At 34.8% G+C, this 25,293-nt stretch overlaps 2 protein-coding genes across 4 annotated transcripts in view; one reads left to right on the plus strand and one right to left on the minus strand.

Moving 5' to 3' along the window:
* Positions 1–7,428, minus strand: part of LOC127798954 (probable manganese-transporting ATPase PDR2) — a 36,666-nt gene extending 29,238 nt beyond the window's left edge. The window contains exons 1-7 of one of the 2 annotated variants that reach the window (XM_052332612.1): positions 7,238–7,428; positions 6,710–7,037; positions 5,861–5,950; positions 1,706–1,902; positions 941–1,013; positions 653–825; positions 378–549 (exon numbers count right to left, since the gene is read on the minus strand). In XM_052332612.1, the coding sequence (XP_052188572.1) occupies positions 378–549; positions 653–825; positions 941–1,013; positions 1,706–1,902; positions 5,861–5,950; positions 6,710–6,961 (957 nt within the window). In that variant the 5' untranslated portion in view covers positions 6,962–7,037; positions 7,238–7,428. Of the gene's footprint in view, positions 1–377; positions 550–652; positions 826–940; positions 1,014–1,705; positions 1,903–5,860; positions 5,951–6,709; positions 7,084–7,237 lie in introns of both variants that reach the window. The other variant, XM_052332613.1, reaches the window with a different exon arrangement.
* Positions 7,429–11,783: 4,355 nt separating this feature from the next.
* Positions 11,784–25,127, plus strand: LOC127799988 (fanconi-associated nuclease 1 homolog). 2 transcript variants are annotated; one of them, XM_052334330.1, is made up of 15 exons: positions 11,784–12,083; positions 12,233–12,407; positions 13,468–13,961; positions 14,048–14,149; positions 20,252–20,516; positions 20,601–20,663; positions 20,927–21,001; positions 21,108–21,226; positions 21,573–21,643; positions 21,746–21,833; positions 21,922–22,062; positions 22,135–22,355; positions 23,356–23,629; positions 23,789–24,025; positions 24,359–25,127. In XM_052334330.1, exons 1-15 carry the CDS (start codon positions 11,991–11,993, stop codon positions 24,803–24,805), a joined length of 2,865 nt encoding a protein of 954 aa, XP_052190290.1. In that variant the 5' UTR covers positions 11,784–11,990; the 3' UTR covers positions 24,806–25,127. The 2 variants fall into 2 exon arrangements, with proteins under 2 accessions (XP_052190290.1, XP_052190291.1); XM_052334331.1 differs by lacking the exon at positions 24,359–25,127 and having other exon boundaries at positions 23,356–23,631; positions 23,789–23,962.
* Positions 25,128–25,293: the final 166 nt, after the last annotated feature.

Consider the following 25,293-nt stretch of genomic DNA (forward strand, 5'->3'; position numbering starts at 1 on the left):
TGGGATCAGCTCATTATTTTCATGTACACATATAAGATATAATTAATTTAGAAGTAATTGCTATTTGGTGATGGTAATAAAAATACTACCCCCATAAAGGAAATGTCCCCCTATCTATATCTGTTCTGTACATCCCTGCCATGTCCAACATACAAAATTACAACCCAAGTGAAACAATAAAAAACAATTCATAGTACCTGTAAAAACCTACAAACAAAAAACTAGACAAGAAAAATAGAAAGCATGAACTAATCACCTTGGAGCACAGACAAAATCATAAAAATACCACAGCCAGGTATAACTAGCTTAAAATATTAGATCCATAATATCTTAAACTTCATGATCAACAAAAATAAGAAAACAGAAAGGAGAACAACCTTCCATTGTGGGGTGGACTCGCCTGTGAGAATGGCTTCATTTACTATAGCACTCCCAGCTAATATAAGCATATCCGCAGGTACAGATTTATCTTCCCCATTCTCACCAGTAGAGCGCCCAATGGACACAACATCTCCAGGCAGAAGATCTGTCCCAGAGAGTTTCACCCACCTAATACCCAACATCAAAAAATCAGCACATAAAATCTGCAAACAGGTGAAAGAATAAAAATAGTAATAGCAAAAGTCTGATATAAGCATTTCAGATAACGTACTTCCCACAACGATGCACCATTAGAGTCTGAGAATCGACTCGTACACGTCTAAGCTCAGTTAGAGTCTTCAACCGACTTTTTGCCATTGTTGACTCAAACATAAACAGCATAAATAGAGTGAACAAACTGTAGTACCAATATTCATCCAAACACCAGAGGCCCACACAGAAGACCTTATGGGAGTAAAAGAAACATAAAGAAGGGGAAAAAATAAGAATTGACCAAGCAGATGGACAAAGTGGAAATAAATTGGGAAATAAAACAGACAAATTTTCATTCATAATGAACCTGAAATACAAAGAAGGGCTCCATGCAGTGCTCCTTCATCAATTTCTGAAACGTAGGTTGAGGATAATCAAATCTACAAGGGCAAGAACTATCCAAGTGAGGAGCAGAACCAACAAAGGTAAAACCATATCCCTGAACATCAAGGGTCCCCTAATGTCTAACTATGGCAAGAAAGAATGCTCTAGTATTTAATAAGATATAGGATATGGGATCTTGTCAGACATTTCTAGTTGAACATTGCGTAACAATGTAGAAGTTCATAAATTTGTCTGTGAAATTATGCATAAAACTACCATTCTCCATAGAAATTAGAAAGCCATATACTAGTTTTCAAATATCATTCCACCTTAAATGAATTAAAAAATAAGTTTGCAAGAAATACAAAAAATTGCAACACCTTCATATTCTTGACCAGAAAAGTAAACAAATCTTGTACTTAAACATGCACCAGTACCAAACGAAGCTAACCCAGTGCCAAGAGCATAAAACACCTTCATGATACAGTAACAAGAGAAGACTCATATTTGTTGATTACTTCTAGTGCACTAATCTTTTTTTTCAAGAAGAAGCAAAGTTTTCAATTCCAAATAAGCTCGGTACTGAATCAAAAGGCAAAGATACACCCAGGTAAGGAAGCAGGAATGTTTGCAGCTGAGTAAAAAAATTTACTACCCCAGATCTACTCTCTGTTTGTGGAAACGGATTAAATTCAAACAAGTAACAGTACTTTCAGTAAATGCAGATAATACAAGTAAGGAAACCCACGCATTGCGTCCCCATTTCTCGGTAGCAGCAGTAACTTTTGCTTCAGAACCGTGGCCAGTAGTTTTAAGATAGTAGCCAATTGGTTCCTTAGAAGGGTAAGGAAGTTTGGAAAAGGTCTCCTTCTCCTTTGAATAGATGAACCGTTGCTTTCTGAAATCAAAATAAATTTCTTCCTCCGCCAAAGAAGAACCTGCCAGCTGCACGCACGTAATTGTATCTTAAAACAGATTCATACATCTTCCTGTACTATTAATCTGAGGAATGGTAGAATCTATATATATACAAAAGCAAGACCTCTTTCTCATGTTATTTCTAATGGCAAACAATAACCAGTATATTCTTGAAGAATGTATGTACCTACTTGCTCTAGTCCAAAGTCACTTGACCTTCACCCACTCAATCAGTCCAGAAACTAATCATTTCTCCTGTTGCCAAGAGAGTCTCCCCCTCAACCAAGTGAATACTCAAGTAACATCCCCATCTCCATCACACTCGTATTTTGAACATGTTTGTGCTATACTACATAATATTATGTGCCATAATACAACATCTGGAGTGTTGTTAAAGGCGCACACCTAGGCAGCACAAGGCCACTCAAGGCGCAGCCATCTCGCCTTTCCATGCTCAGGCGAGACGAGATCCAGCCAGGCGCACATCCATCAGGCGCAGCTGATTTTTCAGCATGTTTTATTTTTTAAACATTTTTCTATTAAAACTTAAAGAGAACGAAAATAATAAAATACAATATTAAAAAGTCAACAAAACTCAAAAATATCATGCTCCAGCTCATCTGATTTCTAGAAGGCCAAGAGACTACACCTCCAAGGCTCCAACTCTCTTACGCAATACTCTCTTCTCTCACGCAACGCAGTAACTGCAACTCCTCAAGTTCTTCTCCAGTTCTCCAGTTCTAATTGAGATGCTTCATTGCTTCTCCAGGCCAAGGTAACATATCGATAATCCTTGCTTCTTCTTCTTCTTCTTTTTCTTCTTCTTACGCTGCTAGCAGCTGCTAGCCTGCTTCTTCTTCAGCAATCCTTGTTGCTTCTTCTTCTTCTTCTTCTTCTTCGGTTCTTTTTTTTTTTAATTTTTATTTGTTGATGCCTGTTGCTGCTGCTTCTTCGTTTTTCTTTTAACATTTTTTGGCATAATTTAGCCTTAGTCTTTACAAATTTTCAAGTAAACTCATATTATATAAAACTGCTAAACTTATATTCCTCTTCTGGTAGTATTTTTCAATCCTTAATCGGATCCTATGCTTGATTAGAATAGAAGTTTGATCTCTACTACTTCCTTGGATTTCTTCTTTCCCCTCCCTGAAATTTTTTCTCTTCTCCTCCAATCTTCTGCAATACTTCTTGTTGTCCTGCATGCATCAGTTCTCCATTCCAGAAAATCCCATTGCTAATTAGAATTCTTTTTCAACCCCTCCCTTCCTTGGTTGAAATTCAGCCACTTATTGATCCATGCTTCTTTTCAGAATTTTTTTACAATGTTTTTTCAAATTTATGACTCCTTGCTTATGATGATTATGGCAGATATCCTAATCCTAATGGCACCTGGTTGAGCTGGTACATGAAGGTCGTGATTTGACATGGGCTGATGTTACTATGGCATCTGGTGTTGAAGAAACTAATCACTCAACTAGATCAAAAGCGACTTCAACTTCAAATTTGACAAGGGGGAGGGGGGCAAGGGCATCAACTTCAAATGCTCCAATGGATCTTGACGAGGAAAAAGAAGATGGAGAGGGAGATGATGTAGAAGAAGATATTGGAGATGATACTTTTGATGATGAAAATATGGATACATTTGATCTTGATGATAAGGATGATTTCTAGTTTATTATATATATCTAGTTAATCCTAATCATAGTTGTTAAAGGCGCACCTAGGTGCCTTAAGGCGCCAGTTTAGCGCCTCACCTGGGCTGAGGCGAGGCGATTTCAGTGAGGCCCTCGCCTTGCACGGTGAGGCGCTGAGGCGAGAGGTGCGCCTCATGAAGCTTAGGTTTTAATTAAAACCTGGGCAGCCCAATTCCTCCCCCTCTTCTCGGTTCCAGCATGTATGCATTACAACATATTTACATAAATGTCCACATTTTCTTTTATTCATATTTTACCTTCCATTTACTTTAATATATAAATATAAATAAGAAAGTACCCCCCATTTGGATTCAATAAAAATATCTAAAAAATCAAAATCCATAACAATAAGAAAATAGAATTTTGGTTTTAGTACAAACTCGGGATTAGCGATTTTACCACCCCCAAAATACATACCTATTATTTCTTGAAAAAATCATTTTAACAACAATGAATATTAGCTATCAAAATACCGGGAGATAGTTTTTCAAAATGAAAACATTTTTTTATATGTCTCCTTATAATGCGCTAATCTTCCAGACTTAGAAAAGTAGCATTTTTCAAAATGAAAACATTTTCTTGATTGTTGACTTATAGTGTTTATATGTTTGTTTAGAACTTTGCATGATAATTGGTACTTGTTTCAGTTTGAGACTTTAAGTTTGAATCTTGATGATGTTTCTAGTTTAGAATTTGCACGACAAATGAATCAACTTTAATGTTATTAGTTTAGAATTTGAAGATAATGAATCATTAATGATATGCATGTGTTATTATTGATAATTTGATAGTTTTTTATGATTTTACAAGATTTTGAGTTTTTTTTCTAAAAGGTGCGCCTCTCTTCGCAAAGGCGCGCCTCACCTTGTGCGCCTCGCACCTTTCAGAACTATGATCCTAATTAAAATTTAGTTATTTAGGACCTATTAATGGTTTAAGGTTGATCATTTAACTTTTTCTTTTAAGTTGACTATATAGACTTAAAGTCTTAAAACTAACATTTTTTTGTGGGTTTTGCTTAAACTTAATGACATTTTTAGTATTATTTTGTTGTCTTTTAATTATATATGTCAAATACTAATTTTGTTTTTTATTTGTGGTGTTTAAATGTTGATTCCTTTTTCTGATTTGTTGAAATATGGTGGGATTTAATTTGCTGAAATTTACAAGTATGTCATGAAGTATGTTTATGTTGTGATTTATTTAATATATGTTGAATTCTTGAATTTTTTTATAACATAAATGTTGATATGTGATTAGGATCTATTTTATGACTTATTATTCAATTAAGAAGTATATTTTTCTTTCTTCTTAGTCAGCATGCGCCTTGCACCTGTCAAGCGCGCGCCTCGCCTTGCGCCTCAGGCTCCAAGACCCTTAGCGCCTTAGTGCGCCTTGGGCCTTTAACAACACTTCTGGCATATGACAAAGATAGTCTTATAGCCATCCCATAAAAGTTTCCTTTTAGCTTGAACGGAATTTTACCATCACATAAGACTTCAGACAAACTTTTCTATTTCAACCATTTTAGCTTAATTTTATGGGTAATATACTCGTTTATCTCTCCATCTTTCTTTATGATTGATCCAAGACATCCGATCTAATCTTTTCCCAAAATTACATAATCTTCAAGTCTCACCCTACCATCATCCACATTTATATTTTTACTACACTTACATTCCATGTATCTTACAATCTACTCAACTTAGAACTTTTAGATTCTAAAGTAGTCTCCCATATTTGAGTTTAGTATTGACACCTTTTTTTGTATCATCCACCAAGACAATGACATATACAAATAGCATACATCAAGGCACCTCTACCTGGATGTATTTAATGAGTTCATCCATTAGTAATGCAAAGAGATAAGGACTTAGTGTAGATCCACAATGTACTCCAATTGTAATTGGAAAAGCCTCAGTGTCCTCTCCACATGTTCCTGCTCTATGATACATGATTTAACATGTATATAAGTCATTCAAACTCATTTATTCTCTAACACCCTCCATAAGACTTTTCTAGGGACTTCGTCATCAGTTTTTTTCTAAACCCATAAACAACATATATAAAATAAGACCAGTTTCACATAGTTCCATTGTTGTGTGTGAAAAAACTTTCAAAACCATAAATATGGCTTCATTTATTTCCCGAGGGGTGGTTTTTAAGAAAAAATCATGGAAGATTTTATAAAACCAATTCAAAATGCATTATTCCTAGTTTATATAATTTCAAAACTTAAAAACAATTTCTGAAAGCAACAAAATAAGGCCTTTCAAACCCATAATTACAACCTTCCGAGAATGAAGTGGCACAACTTCCTTAGAACCACAAAATTTAGCTGGAGTTATTTTGCATGCATCTGCATGGTGAATGTCAGTAACCTGTCAGAAGAGGAGCAAATAATTTGTCAGAAAATATAAATGTCCACAACTTGTAACTTGCATGTGATGATCCTGGTGAACTGAGTCAATTTACTTATAAACAAAGTTCTGTTATATAAAATCTAAAATTCAGAAGACACTTTATAAACACAGTGGATTGAGACACTATTCCAGTTAAGTCGGTCAAATTGAATGTGTAAATACATAAAGAAGAAAAAGGTGAGTGTTTTTCAAACAATTGAGAAATCTCAACTTGAACGGGAAATAAAGTAAGAGGGCAGTAATGAAATGCTGACATCAAAGAAGTCCGTCTTTGGTAACATGTAATGCCCTAAAAAATTGCTGATATGCACGACTTATTTTAAATCACATAAAAGGTTTTCCAGTGATCGAAAGAGAATTATGTGGAACCCATAAACATGATACAATCTTCATGGAAATGGTGATGGTTTAACAGGCTGCTTTGGGCATATATCTATGCATACAGATATATATTCACATGTAACTAATCAGTGCTGCAAATAGACACAAACCATAGCTACGCACATGTATACTACACTTGGCTACTCTTTCCAGGAGAAATAGAAAGTAAACAACTGAAGAGTAAAAAATATATATATTTATTATATAGAGCATCTATTTACCAACAAAATAATAACAGAATAATGCATTTACAGATACACAATCATAATCTTTATTAGGGAAAGAACGACAGCAAACAGAATATCAGTTGCAGCAGAATTCAGGCATGGTTCACACCTTCGAATATTGGACAAAACATCTGAAATTCACGGACCAAACAGTAAAAAGGAAAACCAGCATATGAAGAGCTGCAAGGCCACCAAGAACAATAGCAGCATCCAAGGAGTCCAAGTTGGGCAGTATTGCAACTAACCAAGCTGCATAAATTAGGCCAAAAGGCCAGGCATCAAAGCGCCACAGCCCGTGCCTCTTCCTCAGTAAATCAACACTCTCGACCACTTTCCCACCAACGTGGAACAACCCCGACATCCCGCCTCCCAGCAAGCAGTCCCAAGTTCAGTCTACAACTATTCCAAATCGAACTTGAATACAACCCTGACGACGCCTGCGAATCAACAAAACAGGAAGATCGCGTGACCGCCGCAATCAAACTGGCGGCAATTAGGGTTCTTCTATTATCGTGTCGATTTCAATTAGAAATATAGATTTACTATTCATTCGGGCCGAATACAAGGATAGCATGAGAATCGATAAAGCATAATCAAGAGTCGATTGAATGTAGAATATAAAAATAGAATAGCTTACGATGAATTGCGGTGATGTGTGTTGTCGAGGAGGAGAGATCGAGGGGGATGAAGAAAGAAGACGGGCCTCCGATCCGACTGTCAAAATCCCTGACCCTAACCACAAATGTGGAGACCCTGCTTGCGGAATCTTTTACTGTGGTTGCGTCGGAGAGAAATCCAAAGTCCCCGCATTCCGATGCTCTTTTCTTCTTTTTCATGGACAAAATATTCGAGAGCACATTTTTTAGATTTAAAGTAATTATAATTATTATTTTAATGTTTGAGAAACTTTAATAAATATTATTATTAAGGTTTAAAGTTATGTTTTTATTTTATTTGTTATTAATTAATTTGATTTAAATATTTATAAACAACTTATATTTTTTATATTTAAATAATTTATTTCTCTCCCGTATTTAAATTAAAACTAAAGGTTGATACAAAATTTGATTGAACCATTTATATTTAAATTCAAATCGAACTTATATAGGATCTCTAGAATTCATATAAATTATTTCTCTCTATAAAACTCATATATATAGTTCAAAATGATATGAGTTCATTATTAATCTTTAACTCTAAATTTTAATTTAAGATATATTTAAATAATAAACACATATTAGTTAGTCGCATGTCAGCATGAAATCCATATAGATTTACTACGAGTGTGAGACAAACCCACTTGATTCGTAGTTTTTTTTTTTTTAATTAAGTAGTATTGTTAACCAATATATAGATATAAAAAATATTCAAAAATTTTGTCATTTTTAATGTGTTTGTTAAATTTATATGATAACTCTTAAAAAAATAATTATGTGACTTCTTATATAAATTCTTCAATATATGTTTATCTCTTCCTCTCTCTCAATATAAATATAAAATGATTATTACACGTAAAAAAAAACAACAACACTTATGTCCTCCACTGCAATACAAAAAAAATAACAAATAGTTTAATAACAAATTTTAAATATTTTTCAATCTTATATTGATCATTTTATTTCTTGATCTGGAAAGTATTCAAATCTTATTTTACTCATTTTAACAAACACCATCTTAGAAAAAAATAGTTGAGATAATTAAATGTTAAGGTAGTATTCTCTTAGTGTTTTAATTTTCAATTCATTTTCAGTTTTGTATTTTGAGTGTCTAGCTTTAGATTTTTTAAAATATATTTTTTTTGTTATTTTAAAAAATTATTTCTTAAAATATAAATTTTTAAAATATGATATTTTAAAATTTTAAAAAAATATTATTTTATAATATTCTATTTTAATAAAATTGATTATTAAATAATAAAATTAACTATTTTTAATATAAAATTTTATATTAAATATTATTATACATAATATGTGTAATACACTTAATAATATATTATACTCAATATATATTTTTAATTATAATGTATATACTACATTTTAAATTTTTTAAATAAATATATAATTTTATTTTTAAAATTTAAGAATAAATTTGTTTGTTCCTTTTTTTTTATTTTTCTTTTTCTATTATCTCCGGTGCTTGCACCATCTTCGTCGCCGACAACCACCGCCGGTCAAAGATTCACATGATCATAACTTATCATTCGAAAAGCCAAGCCAATGGGATTAACATACACACAAAATTGGCAAAATTTAACGGCTAGATTTTCATATATTTGATTCTTAATTTTTTGTCAAATCTAAAGAACGCAATTAGTTGCCACCAAGCACCGTGGTCAGTGATTTCATGGGCATCAATCGTCATTTGGATGTTACTTGACCGACCAACAATCATTTGGATTGTATTTGGCCGTCCAGCACACATAATCCATTAGTCTTTAAGCGTGTGCCATGGCTATCGTTTGGATGTCGTTTGGCCATTGGCATCATCAAGCCACCGTCATCGACTTCATGTGCCCACCGACGATAGATAATGAAAGAGAAAAAAAGAGTCGGTGACAGGCAAGGTCAACAACAGCATAAAAATACGAAAAATAATAAAAGATAAGGGATAGAGAGATATGATGGGCTTTGCGATATTGGATTTGGGAGGGGTGGTATTTTATGCGTTTTGTGTTTTTAGTTAATTTTGCATGAAAACACTTAAAATAACAAAATGTTGTTTTAAGTTTTATTTATAAATTTTTTTCTTATTTTTTAAAATATGTTTTTGAAAATAACAAAATAAACGCGTTTTCAAAGTTGAAAAACTAAAAATTCAAAATGAGCTGAAAATAGCAAATAAAACGTAAGTTAAATGATTACTTTATTCATTTATTTAACAATAAGGAATGTAATTGCTATTTATAAAACGTGGAATGTAGTTTTTACTATTTCATACAAATTTTTGGGTATTTTTTGTAATTTGCTTAGTATACAATTACCTTGCTATTTTCTCCTATAACCAAATCAAACGAGGTCAAAATTTTGTCCCAATTGCAACCAAAACAGTCCCATTTTGTATGCATGAAAACTCGATTTTTACTATATTTAATTTAACGCTTGCAAGATGATTTAGTTATTTATTCCATATAAAGTTTATGTCTATAACATGAAATGTAGACATAAATCTAATTTTTACCCTAATTTGACGTCGCATGAGATAAATAGTATATTATTGAAGGAGTGAGAGATAAAAAGTATAGCAAATGTTTTGGGATTTTGAAATTTTAAATAATTATTGTCCAACACCACACAATCAACTTTCATTAAATTATTTAAAAAAAAATTTATGTAATTGAGACCACCCCTCTACATGCTTATAGTCAGTGGCAGATCCAAGTCTGAGCTGCCCCATGCTATTTTTTAATATAAAAAATAATTTTAAAAGTAAAAAATAATTTTAAAATTTAATATAAAAATTTAATTTTGAAATATTATTTTTTTAATAATAATACAGTAAACAAAAAATTTTACAGCTCACCCCAAAATTTGGGATATGTAATTCTATTCTTAAAAATAAAATTTAGTCTTTCCCTATATAAATTTTTAAATACGTCTGTATTTATAGTGCTCTTTTGTGTTCAAGTGCTTTGTCACATAATGTACAATATAACAAGTATAACGTAATAATGTAATATAATATACTTGAACCAAACTGTTATTATAATATAATTATTAAATTACAACAGAGACCCTTGAGGTTTAGAAAAAAAAATATTGCTTGAATTATTAAATGACAAATACTCACTTATAGTTGACAAAATATAAAAATATCATTTTACCCTTGTATAATAATTTGTCTCCTCGCATTTTTTTATCTCTTTATATCATTGTGTTTGGAATCCCGTGATTTTTTTGCAACAAAAGGTCTAAACATTTATGTAGAAAAATAATTGTGAAAAATAAGTTATAAATTTTTTCATTTTGGTGATAGAATCCGTAACTAAAAATACTAACGTAAGTATTTTTTATTTATGTTATTATATTATTTTTTATATTTTCTTTACCTTGCTGATAGTAACTTAATTGTTGTTGGCATTCAACCCCATCAAACAACACTATTAGCGATGAGGTTTGCTAAACCCCCATTCCCATAACGCAAAGTCTACATTTTTGTCTCGTTATTTATTGACCATGATATAATTATTTTGACAACATGAGTTTTACTACAGGGCTAGACGCTCTTACCGAGCGCCTTATAGAAAGGGGGCAAAAAAACAAAATTGCCCTCTCAAACTTTACAAAGCACTACCTCTGCCTCTGCTATCTGCTTGCTCCTCTCTCATGGTCGCGCTTTCGTCTCTCGACTGCGCCTCGTTGCCATGCCGTCGTCGCCTCGTTGCCATCGCCGCCTCTTCTCGCCTCACGATGTCTTGCGTCGTGTCGCTGATTTGCAAAGTTTGAGGGGCAATTTTATCTTTTTGCCCTCTTCATATAAGGCCGTAAATCTCTCGGGCTCCCAAGACTTTTCCTTGACAACATAATGTGTAATGATTCATACACGTTTTGGTTTGTTATTTGTGAGTTTCTTACTTATTCATTTTATGATTTTATATTGAATTTAAGAATTAGCTATACTATTCAGATTTTAGGAGATTGTAATTTGAATCACTAACAAGGTCTTGATCATTTATTGTCAGTATGAGTCCATACTCTCATTGTTAAGGTGCAAGAAAGAGAGACAAATGAATATTAAAAGGAGAAAGAGAAACTTTTATATTTTCTATCATTTAAATCTTGTGGTTGGTTAGATTTTTAATGAATTATATATTTGTTGGGTTAAAGGGAGGATGAGAAAGAGAGTGAAAGAGAAGAAAATTTTGCAAGCAAAAGGTTGAAAACCTATATTGATGTTGGATTTGACGAAAAATTTTACATATAAATTTAAATTATGTAAGTTTTGAAATCTTATTCACGGTTAGATAATAAATATTTAATATTTTGTTAATTAAATTATTTAATATAAATTTATCATTTTAACAATTCAATGGTAAAAGTGACAATAAATGATAATTTACAATTGAAACTAAAAAATAAGGTGGATGTATATATTTAAAAATAAAAAACAAATATAAATTTGAAAGCACCACTAAAGTTTTTATTTTAAATATTACACAAATTTGCTCAAATTTCTATATTCCCTGCTACTCGCTGAGAGCAGAGGGCAAAGGTATTGATTGAGGGAGCATAAATCAACCATGGGGGAGACAGTGGTATTGGCGGGAATAGACATTTTTCCTTTTTCATGAATTACCGGTTTATATAAAACCGCTGAGGTAAATCGATTGATGAACTTTTTCGCTCGGGAGGAGACCGATCGACAGGAGAGTGTATTAGGGCAAATGCGCGTAGATGCTGACGGGACGAGAGAGCTTGATCCGTTTAATCGGCAAGCGCCGGCGATTCCTGCCCAACCGCCAATCTGTTGTCTCCGGTCATATTCAGGCACATACACATCGAGACGCTCTCTATGTTTTTGCTTTACATGTTTCCAATTATGCAATGCATCGTGAATTATTGCCAGGATAGATTATGGTTGTCTTTGTGTTTGTTTTATGACAATTGATGCATCATATTGGTCCTTGATTTTCCAGGGCTGTCTCAGCAAAGATGAAAATGGCGGGGATACGAGTGTCCGAGCAGGGGAACATATGGGTGGTACGAATGATGTGGTCGAAAGCACATCTGCTGCCCGTCCTGATTTGGTCACTTGTCCCGTTTGTGGAAACACACTTCCTGGCGAAAGCTCCACTATAAATTCTCATTTGGGTTTGTATCAGGCTTACATAACTTGCAAAATAGCATATGTATGTACAGAGAAAAAAAAAAAGATTTATGCTAATCAGTCTTTTGAGATGGAATTTATTTGCAGTTCAGCTTGCCAGTAAACTGAATCATCTAATCGAAACATTGAAAAAAGAAAAACTGCAACGGCAAAATACAGTTGTGTAATGAAATAACTCAATTAGATTGCAGTAGAATAGATTGTTTGATTCTCAAGCTAGTTCTAATTGGAATAGACCGATGCAGGACAGCTTTCTCAAAGTGAATTAGGATCTAAGTCAATTTCAGTCTGCACTAACTCGAGAAGTGAAAAGACTACAAGGCTTGTGCCTACCATTTGCAAGGCTGCTTGTGGCCCACTATATTGTATTGGCCATGGAAGTTTCTGTGCAAATACAGAAAACCTTTGATGGCTTCCCTTTGAAAGCAAACATCTATGGTGGTAGCTGTAATATTGGCAAGATTTTTTTTTCTTCATTTTTTCCCCACATTTTTAAATTAGGAACATACAGGTTTTTACAACTTCCAAATTTCCAATACCCTTTACTGATTTTAGGCAACGAGACATGCATGAGCCAATACCTACTATTTTCTGTGTTTCCTTTTTAGCCAAAGTATACACATCCCTTTTTTCTCAAAGCGTATGAACTGCCAAAAATTAAAGATACAGTTTATTGGTAGATTTGTTATATGTCAAACAATGCACAACATTCTGTGTCTTCTCTTGAATGTAAGCATCCTAAAGCAGGACAAAATAGGAGGATAAATGGAATAGGATGGCGACGTGAAATACTGTCAAAGCAGTCAATTGTGTTTCTTACTTTGAACTTCTTGGATGTTGATATTATTAACTTTTTGTCAATGGCAGCCAGCATGTAGGGAAGAAAGTGTTTATTTTTCTTTTCCTTTATTGGATTAGGATGCATGCTGTTCTCATAATTTCTTTCTTTATTTTTATTTCCAAGCTTCTGAGTGTGTCATTATGTTCCCTTTGACTTTTGAACACCACTTCATGGATTCTAATGGTCTGTATTCACTGTTTCAGACACATGCATCGCAAGAGGAACCAAACGTAAATTAAGCCAGCGCACCCTTCTTCAACTAAACTTCTTTGCAGAGTCAAAAGTGAAGACTCACTTGTATGAGTCAGATCATGGAGGGGGTAATGTGGGTCAAATGGCTCCTGATTGCAATGCCATCTGTAAATTGCGTGGCTTTGTTGTTGACCAAGAAATTGACAGTGGAGAAGATAAATCACTCTTTGATTTGGAGTCCGCATCGTGTGATGATGGTTCAGTAGAAAACCCAGTGAATAATGACAGAATCAACTGCAGTGCTGTTTCACCATTGTTGCTCCCTGAGAATGAGTTTTCCAAATACGAAATGGCTAAAACAATGGATGAAATACCTGGGATGGTTCTTAAGACATTCATCGTTGGCCGTAAATATGTTGATGGTGACAAAATAGAGTTAAATCCTGGTGCAACCATTGCTTTTACGAGAGAGCCTGATAATGTCAAGGATTGCAATGCCATCAAGGTTCTATCTTTTGGCTTTGGCATACAATTGATTTTCATAATGTTGGTTCACTCATTTTAAAAATTGCACGGTCCTTCCAATTTCAGGTTCTTTCTGCAGATTCTGGATGCAAAGTGCTTGGTTTTCTTCCTCGACAGTTGGCTCGTTACCTGTCTCCTTTAATGGATAAGTTCTGCTTGAGTTTTGAGGTATTTGAAATTTTAATGGAATGAGGAGCAACTGTTAAATTGCTACATAATTTTGTTTCATATTCTTGCATCTCTTCTCGCCTCATTATATAAAGTAAGACTACATTGTTCTATATATTTCTGTAACCATGTTACACTTCATGTTGTTTGTTGCCACAAGTTATAATTAGATGTTTTGTTGACAACGTTACTAACAGTTTTTGGTTTACATGATCTGAATATTATGCTTGATAGAATTTGCTGATTTGTTTTTTATGTTGCACACCTGAGTTCAATACCATGATTAATGATACCAGAACTGAGCAAGATTAAGGATGTTAGAGAATTGAAATGAGTTTGTGTAGTAAGATTAGGGTGACTCGATTGAGTGATACAAACATAATTGATAAGGTATGTTTTCAACACACAGGACACAAGCATGCGAACAATAAAGCAATGCGTCAGCATATCTTTTTATGTTCATGGATATACATTTTGAGTGTTGCTGCAATTTTATGTTCCTATTTTGTATATACATTTGAATAAGTTAGATTATTATAGACTTTGTGTCACTTATTATATAGCTGTTGCTTTAAGGTTCTGTGTCAAGGGAGTTGAAGGCATGGATGGTGTCCTGCTTGCTGGATGTGGTTAATCAGAGAAAGAAATTAGCCACCTTTGAGGATGTTACAATTGACACTTATTTACTTATAGATTTAAGTTATCTACACTTGTCTTCTACATTTAATTTTGATTGAGTAAGATGTACCTGATCTAACTCTTCTTTTTGTTGGTCAACGTTATTAAGGATTTTTAAGGAAGTCTATAGTGATGTATTGCTAATATTTTGTAATAAAAAGGGGAACCAACTGTATGAAAAGTTACAAATATTAAAAAATTAAATATATTATAAGAAATCTATTTTGAAATAGCATTATACCCCTATATTTCTAATCAATTGACATGCCTCAACTCATTCATATAATGGTTCTGATGTACTGTGGTGGTGCTTCTTGTTAATGCTACAGTTATTTTATTTAGCACTAATACTAACTTTATTTTTTGGAGATCGTATCAACCCCCCCATCTATATTTTATTTTGAAAGACAGGATGCCACTAAGCTACATTATTTTTGTCAATGTTTTTATGGATTTCAATTTTGATTGATCAGTCCTCATTTGATATTAAGATGATTTGTTCATGTGAGAAGAGCAATAGAGGCTCATGGGAGTAGACTAGATGGAATGGAGAAGTTTTTAGCAAAATAGGCGGTGGAAGACTATGATAAACTTGGTAGTTAGACTCTATGGAATGATATGAGTTATTAGTGTCTTATAGAAGATATGGCTGTTGATAGAAAAAATTGGTGAACTAGAATTCATGTAGCTGAACCCACTTAGTGGGATAAAGGCTTGTCATGTTGTATCCTTCATTTGATATTTAAATTCCCTTTATTTCTATGTTGTGGCTTTGCATGCTTGTGCACTGGCTATTTTTCTGCTTCCTCTATTTTGTAGTTCTTGGATGGATTATTCTTGCCTGTAGATTAGACAGGTTTGCTCCTTTTATTGCAGGTTTTGCTCTCTTTTGGCAATTTTCCTCTTTATATATTGTTAGAATTTGTATTAGTCTAGCTGTTAAGTCTTGGTGAAGGGCTTTGTATATAGTTGGGAAATAATTGTATGTTTATATTTTATGTGTTTAGAATATAATGGAAATAACTAGCTTAAAGTTATTTCCGATAGTCCTTTTATTTCCTCCTATTTACATTTAAGTCCTTAAGTTGTAACCGCTTCTATATCCTAGAAATAGAGGCGGATAGGCTCTCGGGAGGCAGAGTTCAGCATTCATTTTTCTTTGTTTTCTATCTTGCACGGGTTCTAGAGAATTGAGAGAGAGCAAAGGCTTGGTCCTTGTATTCTCGAGAGGTAAGGCTATTCATTCATAGCCTGGTGTGTGTGAGAGGGAATGCTGTAATCTTGATCGCTTTCTAGTGGATTTCTTAAAGGCTTCGGCAGTCTGGATGTAGGGCATTTCATGCCTGAACCAGGATAAGTTATTTACTCTTTTACTTTTTGTTATTGCTTTGATTTACTTCTAACTTGTGTTACTCTATTTCTATTCATATCGGGTGAGGGATGGTTGTGAGAGAGTGGTTATTCTTGTGAGGAAACCGATCCTAGATTCAACATATATCATGTCATTGTTGATAGAAAAGTAAAACATTGGATATAGGAACACAATATTTTCTTTTAATGATCACTTTGCTTTTTGCACCCTGCTTTTCTTTCCTATTTCATAGGTGTTTTTAACATTGCTAATTCACTTAAGGCTACATAATTTAATTTTTTCAAGTATTAGGTGAGAGTAAAATGCTCATATTGATTATTGAGCGTTCAAAATTACTTCAAAGAAAGGAAAATAAGCCACACAGAATTTTTGCTCATTTATCTCTTTTCTTGTCTAAGGGAATAACATGAGGGGATGAAGTCTTTATGATGCTTTTTGTGGATATTGACATGGTTGTGGTTGAAGATGAGATGTTTCTAAGTTTTCCTGGTTGAGGGCCCCTTCTGAGGGGAGGCTTGAGGAAGAGAGGCCAAGTGACCTGTGATTCTATGAACCACTTCACGAGTTGAGTGCATAGTTCTCCTTAGGCAAATGGTTCAAATAGTTTGGTGTTGCCATGTCTTGGAGATCAATTGTGCTTTATGGTGTAACAGGAAGCTAAGACAACAAAAGAAACCTAGGGCACAAAGGTACAACAAGAGAGAAGAAAACGCTCTCGTGCAATTCATTGAATTGAAATGATTAAAATGAATCAAAGATACAAGAGAAGAGGCACTGCTGAGTTTTTATACTCGGCGAGCCTAAGGCCAGAATGTCAAACTGCCTAACTAATTTACACCAAAGCAATCAACAACATATATATAACATAATAGCAACTAACTAACAACAACATAATTGAGAAACAAACTCAAGTAACACGTTCATTCTAAAATTTTAGAGGCATATGAGCATGAGTTAATAATGTAAGTCCCATCTCACCTATATGTCTATGTTTCATTTCAGTTACACCATTTTGTTAGTGAGTGTAGGGACAAGTAAAACAAGGTTGTATCCCATGGCTTTGAAGATAGGGAAAAAAGGCTTTGAACTCCCCCCCCCCCCATTATTAGTTTGGATGGCCTTAATTTTGGTCTGATATTGGAGCTCGACAAGTTTATGAAAGGTGATAAAAGTAGGCAAAGTATCAGACTTTAATTTCAATGGATATGGCCATGTATATCTTGTGTATGCATCAACAAATATGATATAGTGTCTGTACCTTTTAATAGAAACAGTAGGAGAGGGACCCCATAAATTAGAATAGATCAATTCCAATGGTCTCTTTGCTGTGATTTCATGAGTAACAAATGGAAGCTGATGAAGTTTCCCAATTTTACAAGAATCACAAAAGGAACAAGCTGAACGGGAACAAGGGATATGAATTTTAGTGAGAACCAATTGCAGTACATTAAAAGTAGGATGCCCTAACCGTAACCGTGCATGCCATTGCTGACATGTGTTATTTTGTTGGGCTACATTAGCACTAGGAGACAGTCCATGACAGAATGAATGCTGTCTGTTACAATCTTTCAAAGAAAATTCATTACAATTGTCCAAAAAAAATATACTGTCAGCAAAAGATTTAAGCTGTTTAGGCTTGACAGGTTGGGCTGGAAAGCTGTGAGCATGATCAAATGCTAGAATCAACTAGTAAAGCCCATCATCCTTAAGATGTCCTCGAAGTAGCGCCAGCCCTGAACTCTTGTCCTTAATCAAACACAAGTTGGAATGAAATTCAACATTCACATTGTGGTCTCTTGTAAGTTGTGATACACTTATTAAATTCTTCTTCATATGAGGTACATGATGAACATTAGGTAGAGAAATAATAGATGTAGGGTTAGTTTGAGTGGGCCAGAATCAACAAACTAAGAGGGCTGGGAAGGAAGCTTGAGACAAGGTTTCGGATGGTTGAGAAAAATGACCATAGTGATCTCCTTGAGCTGATCCTATGTCTCATGAAAGCTTCGTTAGAATCATTAAGAGAGGCTAAACATGTTCTAGAATCAGATTGAGAAACAACAGGAAATTTTCCAAAATTTTGACCATATGCTTTCTGAAAATTTCTATCAAAATGGTGATAGCATTTGTCTACAAAGTGCCCTGGTTTTCCACACAATTGGCAATAGATCCTTCTATCGGATGTTCTACCATGACCTCTTCCCCCTCTGTTCATATATCCACCTCCTCTTTGTACAAAACCGCCTCTATTGTTAACATTTCGGGACACATATGAAGTCATGCTGACATGCATAGGAGCAGTCATAACAGATTCAAAATTCGCATATGATTGTGGCATATTCTTAAAGGATAACCTCTGTTCATGCATAAACAACAAATATTGTACTTTCTTTAGGGTCAATTTCATCCATTTGATAAGTGATGAGACTAACAACGGTTTCATACTCATGATCTAAGCCATTAAGTACTACAAGAAGCTACTCCTTATCATTTAGAGGCTCACCAATAGCAGCAAGCGCATGACCTATAGTCTTGATTTTCAGAATATAGTCATTGATAGACAACGAATCCTTCTTAACTGACCTTAACTGCTGCTTTAATTGAAATGATTTTGCTATGGTTTGGTGAGAATAAAGACTTTCAAGAGAAGACCATACCTCGGCAGATGATTCACAATGAACCTTTCTAACACCTCCTTGTTGATTGTAAAAAAGAGCTAGGCAAGCAGCATTTGATCTGACCTCATCCAATTTAAGTATTTAAGTATTCTGGATTCACCATCGGAGATCCAACTTCATCGACAACTAGATCTAACACGTACTTAGGTGGAGGCGGTGACTTGTTGAGGAACAGTAAGAGATCGAAGGCTCTGATCGTTGCCAAGATCTGAGCCTTCTAGAAGATGTAGTTGCTCGAATCCAACTTGATCGGTATGAAACTGAAGGCCTTTGCCACCGCTGCAAAATCAGACTGCGAGGCAGATGACAAGGTGGAAGAGGAATGAGGTGGAAGAGAGGAGGAATTGAGATCGGGATTAGACGCCATGGACACAAGTCGATGGCTCTGATACCATGTAACAGGAAGCTAAGACAACAAAAGAAACCTAGGGCACAAAGGTACAACAAGAGAGAAGAAAATGCTCTCATGTAATTCACTGAACTGAAATGATTAAAATGAATCAAAGATACAAGAGAAGAGGCACTGCTGAGTTTATATACTCGAGCCTAAGGCCAGAATGTCAAACCGCCTAACTAAGTTACACCAAAGCAATCAACAACATATATATAACAAAACAACAACTAACCAACAGCAACATAATTGAGATACAGACTCAAGTAACATGTTCTTCCACATATAGGACCTTTTCAGCATAATTCAAGATAGAGCCACAACAGATCCACACGCAGGTTACACAAACTATTTTAACTCAAGCTTCACCTCTGTAGGTGGCCTCTAATCTAGGGAATTGGAATGTGCACTTTCAAAATTTACTCAACAAAACTGATTTCCACTTCTATATTTGGAATGCCTATATCTAAGATCCTTCATTCCAGTGCCTCCAGATACACAGCATAACTCATATTTGAGATAAATTCAAGCCTTCTTGACGTTCCTAGGTCAACATCTTCTAGGCCCAGATTAATAGGAGGAGATCCCGAGGCTGAAAAATGTATTTTTGAAATAGATATTTCTTCTTTTGATGTTGCATTCTCCATTGAAGCAATGGCAGAAAATCATGGGGATTTCTTGAGGTTTCTTCCTTCTTTGGTCTTCCTTAAATTACCTTGTACACTCACATTTCTGTAAACTGAATATGCATCAAAGTTGGCATATTTATCCTCTTTTTACACTTTCCTGTGAACTGCATCTGCACCAAACTGGCATATCTACTCCCTTCTAATTTCTGATTGTTAAATTGAATTTGAAATCTATTTCTGAACGTAGATCCTGGTTAGACTTAGCATTCAGTTTGGTTATATACATATATTTGTTTTGCAGGTGATTTCAATTTTTTTTTTTAATTTTATGTTGTCTCAATGGGCTTTTTACAGGGCTGCATAACTTCTGTTCCAGAAAGTTTTCTTGATGTTGTTCCTATTCAAATCGTGTGTCAAAGCATGGCATCTTTTGGTGAAAAAGAGTCTGTTGATCTTCAGGTGTTCAAGTCTTTACGGGCGAATGCTATGTGTATAGCTGAATCTACAAAGACTTGTCCATTAAGCATGAAAAAATATCAGCAGAATTTTTCTTTGCTGATACAAGAGGTTTTAAGAAGCAATACTCATCTTTTCAGCTATGATGAAAAGATTTTCTTGGGTACTGCTCTTATAAATAAATTTTACTGATTATTTAATAAGTTTTGAATATGCTGATCTCATTTTCTTTTTTTTTTGTTGACAGAGAGTTTCTTCTCGCTTTCTGATGATAGTCAGAGACTCTTTATTCGGCTCTATACCAGAAAGGGTTGTCTACTTATTGTGCATTTTACCAGTTTGGTTTTATGATATTCTCTTCCTACCAGCTTTATATTATATACATGAAGATAAAGTAACTTGCACAAATACATTTTACCAGTGTGGTTTTATGATACTGTTCAATTTGCCATTTGAAGTGTTTTCTTATTGTGATATTTGGGAAGAATATGGTTCAAATGTTCATTTCCCAGCATAAATTAAGTGATAATGTCTTTTAGACTTGGTGAATACCTATATATTTTCTAAATCCAGGGCCATGGTTTCGGGTGTCAAACATTTCCTACCCTGAAATATTTGATTGCGACAAAGGAGTCAAGGAGCTCTCTGGTAATTAGATTCATTTTACTTCATTATTAGCTTTAATATCTCGTGTACCAAATTTCAAGTTTCTGATGTTTGCTTGCAACTTCACGTGGGAAATGTCTGAATACAGCAAGTGGCTATATTTCTTCTGTTGGTCCCGGGAGTGAACTAAAGGATAATGACTTCAAGGACATTCTAAGTATGCTTACTGTTTCTGAACTTCATGAAATTTTGTGTACATTGAAGAAGGTATGTCTTAATAAACTTTGTTTATCCTAAAATTACCTGTGGAAGGATGAGGCCTTGCCTTCTTAATCATAAATCCTATGTGAACCAAACAATACGCTTAAAGAGAAAAGAGGAAAAAGACAATTTTGCCTCTTCTACTGGACTTGCTGAGTCATTTTGGCATTAGCAATTGACTGTGCTGCAATTTTCTTTCCTTCTCAACTTTGTATCATGAAATTGTGGTGCTATTTGGAACAAATTGTGATTGGTATTTGTCTTTGTTCTTAATCTTATGAACTTCAATATTTTTTTCCCTTCCCCCCCCCCCCCCCCCCCCCCCCTCCTCCTGCTCCTGTTGACCCATCAGAAATACAATTTGGGTGTAAGAAAGAAAGATTTGATCGCATCACTGCTTTCTTCATTTGCTGATGGATTATGGTATACAAGATTTTCTTTAAAGATGATTAAGTTTGTTAATTGTTGGTGTGTTATGTTGAGTTTCATATTAGTGTTATTGCTTTTGGTTTTTCAATCATGCAGTGCACTCCTACCGAAGTTAGTTTTGGAAAGAACAGGAACCTGCATTCAAATATCTTCATTAGCTGAGTCCCTTGTTTGGCGTGCTGAGGTGATTATTAAAAATTTACTAGTTGGAAATTTGAATGCAGTTTGTAGTTTATCATATGAAAAATCTTCCAGGTTTTTGCTTCATGCAGAGGCTTTTCTTCCTGAGTGGAGAGCAGGATTTGTCAGCATTTTTACTTGTTGATCTGGGAATTGTCAAATATCCAAATTATAACTGTATTATGTCAGACCAAATTTTATCAAGCCGCAATGATTTAATTGCTTATGAAGAGGTATCATCAGATTTCTTTCTGGAATATTATTCTCATATTCTACATTTACCGATTTTGACATTTACCTGACAGGCAATTGAAGTGGCACAAATTATGGATCAGTCTCTTGATGAAAACAACACGGAGTTGGTGTTAAGATGTTTAGATATATCTATCTTGCGAATGTCTAACTCTTCTTCAAAAGCAAATCACTCCTCTGAATTACCAGTGACCTTTTTTTCATGTTTTTCTGCTTCATGGGTCTACTCAAAGGTGGCTCTGTTAGGTGTTTCTTTTCTTGAGCGTGAGCAGAGGTTAGGAGTGTGCCAAATGTTTGCTGCATTTTGTGATGCTTGTATTCTGAATTATCATAAGATCATTTCTTTATCGTGTTCTTTTATTTCATTTCTTTAATTTTTCTTTAGGATAGATGCTGTCAATGCACTGCTATAAAATATATTTCATAATTTAAATAGGGCAGGAATTGCATTAAAATGTTGAGTTAAACATAACCATGAGAGATAAAAAATACAGAGTAATGAAGGATGGAGGTAAAAGTGAACCATTTGATTGTAGAACTCCTATATATTGCTTAAGTTATCACCTGCTCGAACTTCAACTGGTGCAATAGTGGGTCTTAAACATGAGAGAGAAAGTGATGCAGGAAAATAGAACTATAGAATTGGAGAAGAGCATTAGGGCACATGTTTACACTACCAAACTAATCATTTTAGAGACCATTCATATTTTATGTATAAAAGTAGTCTCCCAGGATGGAGATGTTTTTAGGAATAAATAGACGTACTGAACTGTGTGCTGATCTTGTGTTGGACTACCTAACCTTTGAACTTACTTTGATGAATACTACTTCATTTTAACACCAAGTCCTTTGAAGGGCGTTATAAAACCATGTGTATATGACCCTGCATTTATTGGAAGAACATAGATGTCATGAAAACCCGAGAAGGTTCTAGTTAGTGTTCTAGTATTTGATCCTACTCTGCATGGACTTAACAAACCACATATGGTTTACACTTTATACATTGAGAAGAAAGTAATAGGAAAAGCAATATATGCTTATATATATGTGTATTGCTAAAAGAACCATGTCTAGGTTCTGGAAAAATCAATTTGAACTTCAAAGAAGGAAGCTTTGTGGGGGTGGTGGGAACAGATATGGCCTCCAATCATTATTTGCTCTACCTGATAAACAAATAGTGGATTGCAGTTGGTTCTGATAACTTGCTAGGATTTGTGTTTCGTGCCTAACCTGTTATGATTTAGTATTTTTAACAAAGTGTTTGTTGTTTATAGGTATAGTGATGCAGTTATTTTACTGAAGCGGCTGCTAGCAATTTTTAAATTTGACAGGAGAAGAGGATATTGGACTTTGAGGCTGTCAATTGATTTAGAGCACACAGGTTACCTCAGTGAGAGCCTTTTGGTTGCTGAGAATGGTCTGCTAGATCCATGGGTTCGTGCTGGTTCAAGAATAGCTTTGCAAAGGAGGGTTTTACGCTTGGGAAAACCACCAAGGCGCTGGAAAACGCCTAGTTTTTCGGATTCCGTCAAGAGGAAGATTTCTGAGGTGTTGAGTATTTGACTCCTTCAAGATTATTTTACCTTCTTCGTGATGATTGAATTTTGAGTCCTTGGTTATGTTTATTGGTTTTGTTAGTGTTAAAGGCTTGATATGTTCATGTTTTTGTTGGTGACTTTAATTACGTTTTTATTGGCTAAAACTCAGGTTTATGTTCAAGGGAGACCATTGAACTGTAAAGCAGGGGTCAAGAGCAGGTTCTATGGTGAAGACGGAGAACTGTGTGGAGTTGAGCAGGTTGCTTTGCAGTATTATGCTGGAGAAGAAGGTGGAGGTTGGCATGGTGTACATGCTGAAACTGGTATCTGGTTGACTATTTTTGGGCTTCTTATGTGGGATGTTATTTTTGCTGACGTTCCAGAAGTATTCCGTACTAGATTTCAGGTAACATCTCGAAAGAAACCTTGATAGTTCTCTTTCTTTCTTCTTCTCCGTCTTGTTATTTATTTATTTACTTTTTCCAACAAAGTCGTGGCTTGGCATCTTTCTTACTCGAAGGAAATCTGTAGCATATGCATTTGGAATGTTAAAAAAAAAGAAAGAAAAACTACATTGCTTTTCCTTAGATGCACTTACTTAGACCACCTTTCCCCCTCTTGAGGTACTACTCCAAGTTTTGCTATATTCTGGATTTTTTTAAAGCAGACATCTTTGCTTCTTTTCAAAAGATTATTCTGTTACTTGGTTTTCGAAATAAAAGTAAAATTCATGTTGCAGACTGCACCCTTAGATTTGGAGACGGACAGCTTCTACGAATCTAGAAAGACCATCATAGAACCTGTACTGGAAAAAATTCGCGAAGGAATGGCTGAAGAAATCCTTATTATGGCATGGGAATCACATTTAGGAACAGCTTGTCGGGGAGTCAACTGGGAACGACATTCCCTAGCTGAGCTACGGGCAGCTATCTCTTGCATTGGCGGTCCATGTCTTGCTGGGATCTGCCGACAGTTGGCTCAAGACTACCGAAGCTGGTCCAGCGGGATGCCTGATTTGTTGTTATGGCGCTTCCACGATGATTACAGAGGAGAAGCCAAACTTGTTGAGGTTAAAGGACCCCGGGATCGACTCTCGGAGCAGCAGAGAGCCTGGCTGCTGTTTTTAATGGATTGTGGCTTCAATGCTGAGGTTTGCAAAGTGAGTCCTGCTCCGGTATCTACATGACATACTCGTTACAAGATGCTCATCTTGTCAGAAATTTCAGTACAGATTATACATGGAAACGATGCCTGCGATTACTCTAATTAATTATTTAAGGATGGCTAAATGAACCGTCCTGGCAAAGCCCCACCCCCTCTTGCCTTGCCATGCCTTGGTTGAGGTGGGAGTCAACACCCTTGTCCTTGGGGGTGGGGATGGAATTTCATATTATCAGAGACATGTTGTTTACTCAAGAGATTACCAAGACTGAATATTCATGTTGATTATAAATGTTCTGAATTGCTTTGAGTCTTGTAATTGACCCCCAGCTTACTTGTTTCCTTCATTGCATTTGTGTTCTTGTAGTTTGAATTATGAACTGTTTTAAATGTCCCTTAATAAAATGTATAGAGATGAAGAGTTATTAGATAGTTTCTTAATAAAGTGTAGGTATTTAAAATATTTCATAGCTTATATTGTAAAAAATAATTACAGTCAAAATTAAAAATAAT

The sequence above is a fragment of the Diospyros lotus genome, chromosome 4, assembly GCF_014633365.1.
Source record: "Diospyros lotus cultivar Yz01 chromosome 4, ASM1463336v1, whole genome shotgun sequence".
NCBI lineage: Eukaryota > Viridiplantae > Streptophyta > Magnoliopsida > Ericales > Ebenaceae > Diospyros > Diospyros lotus.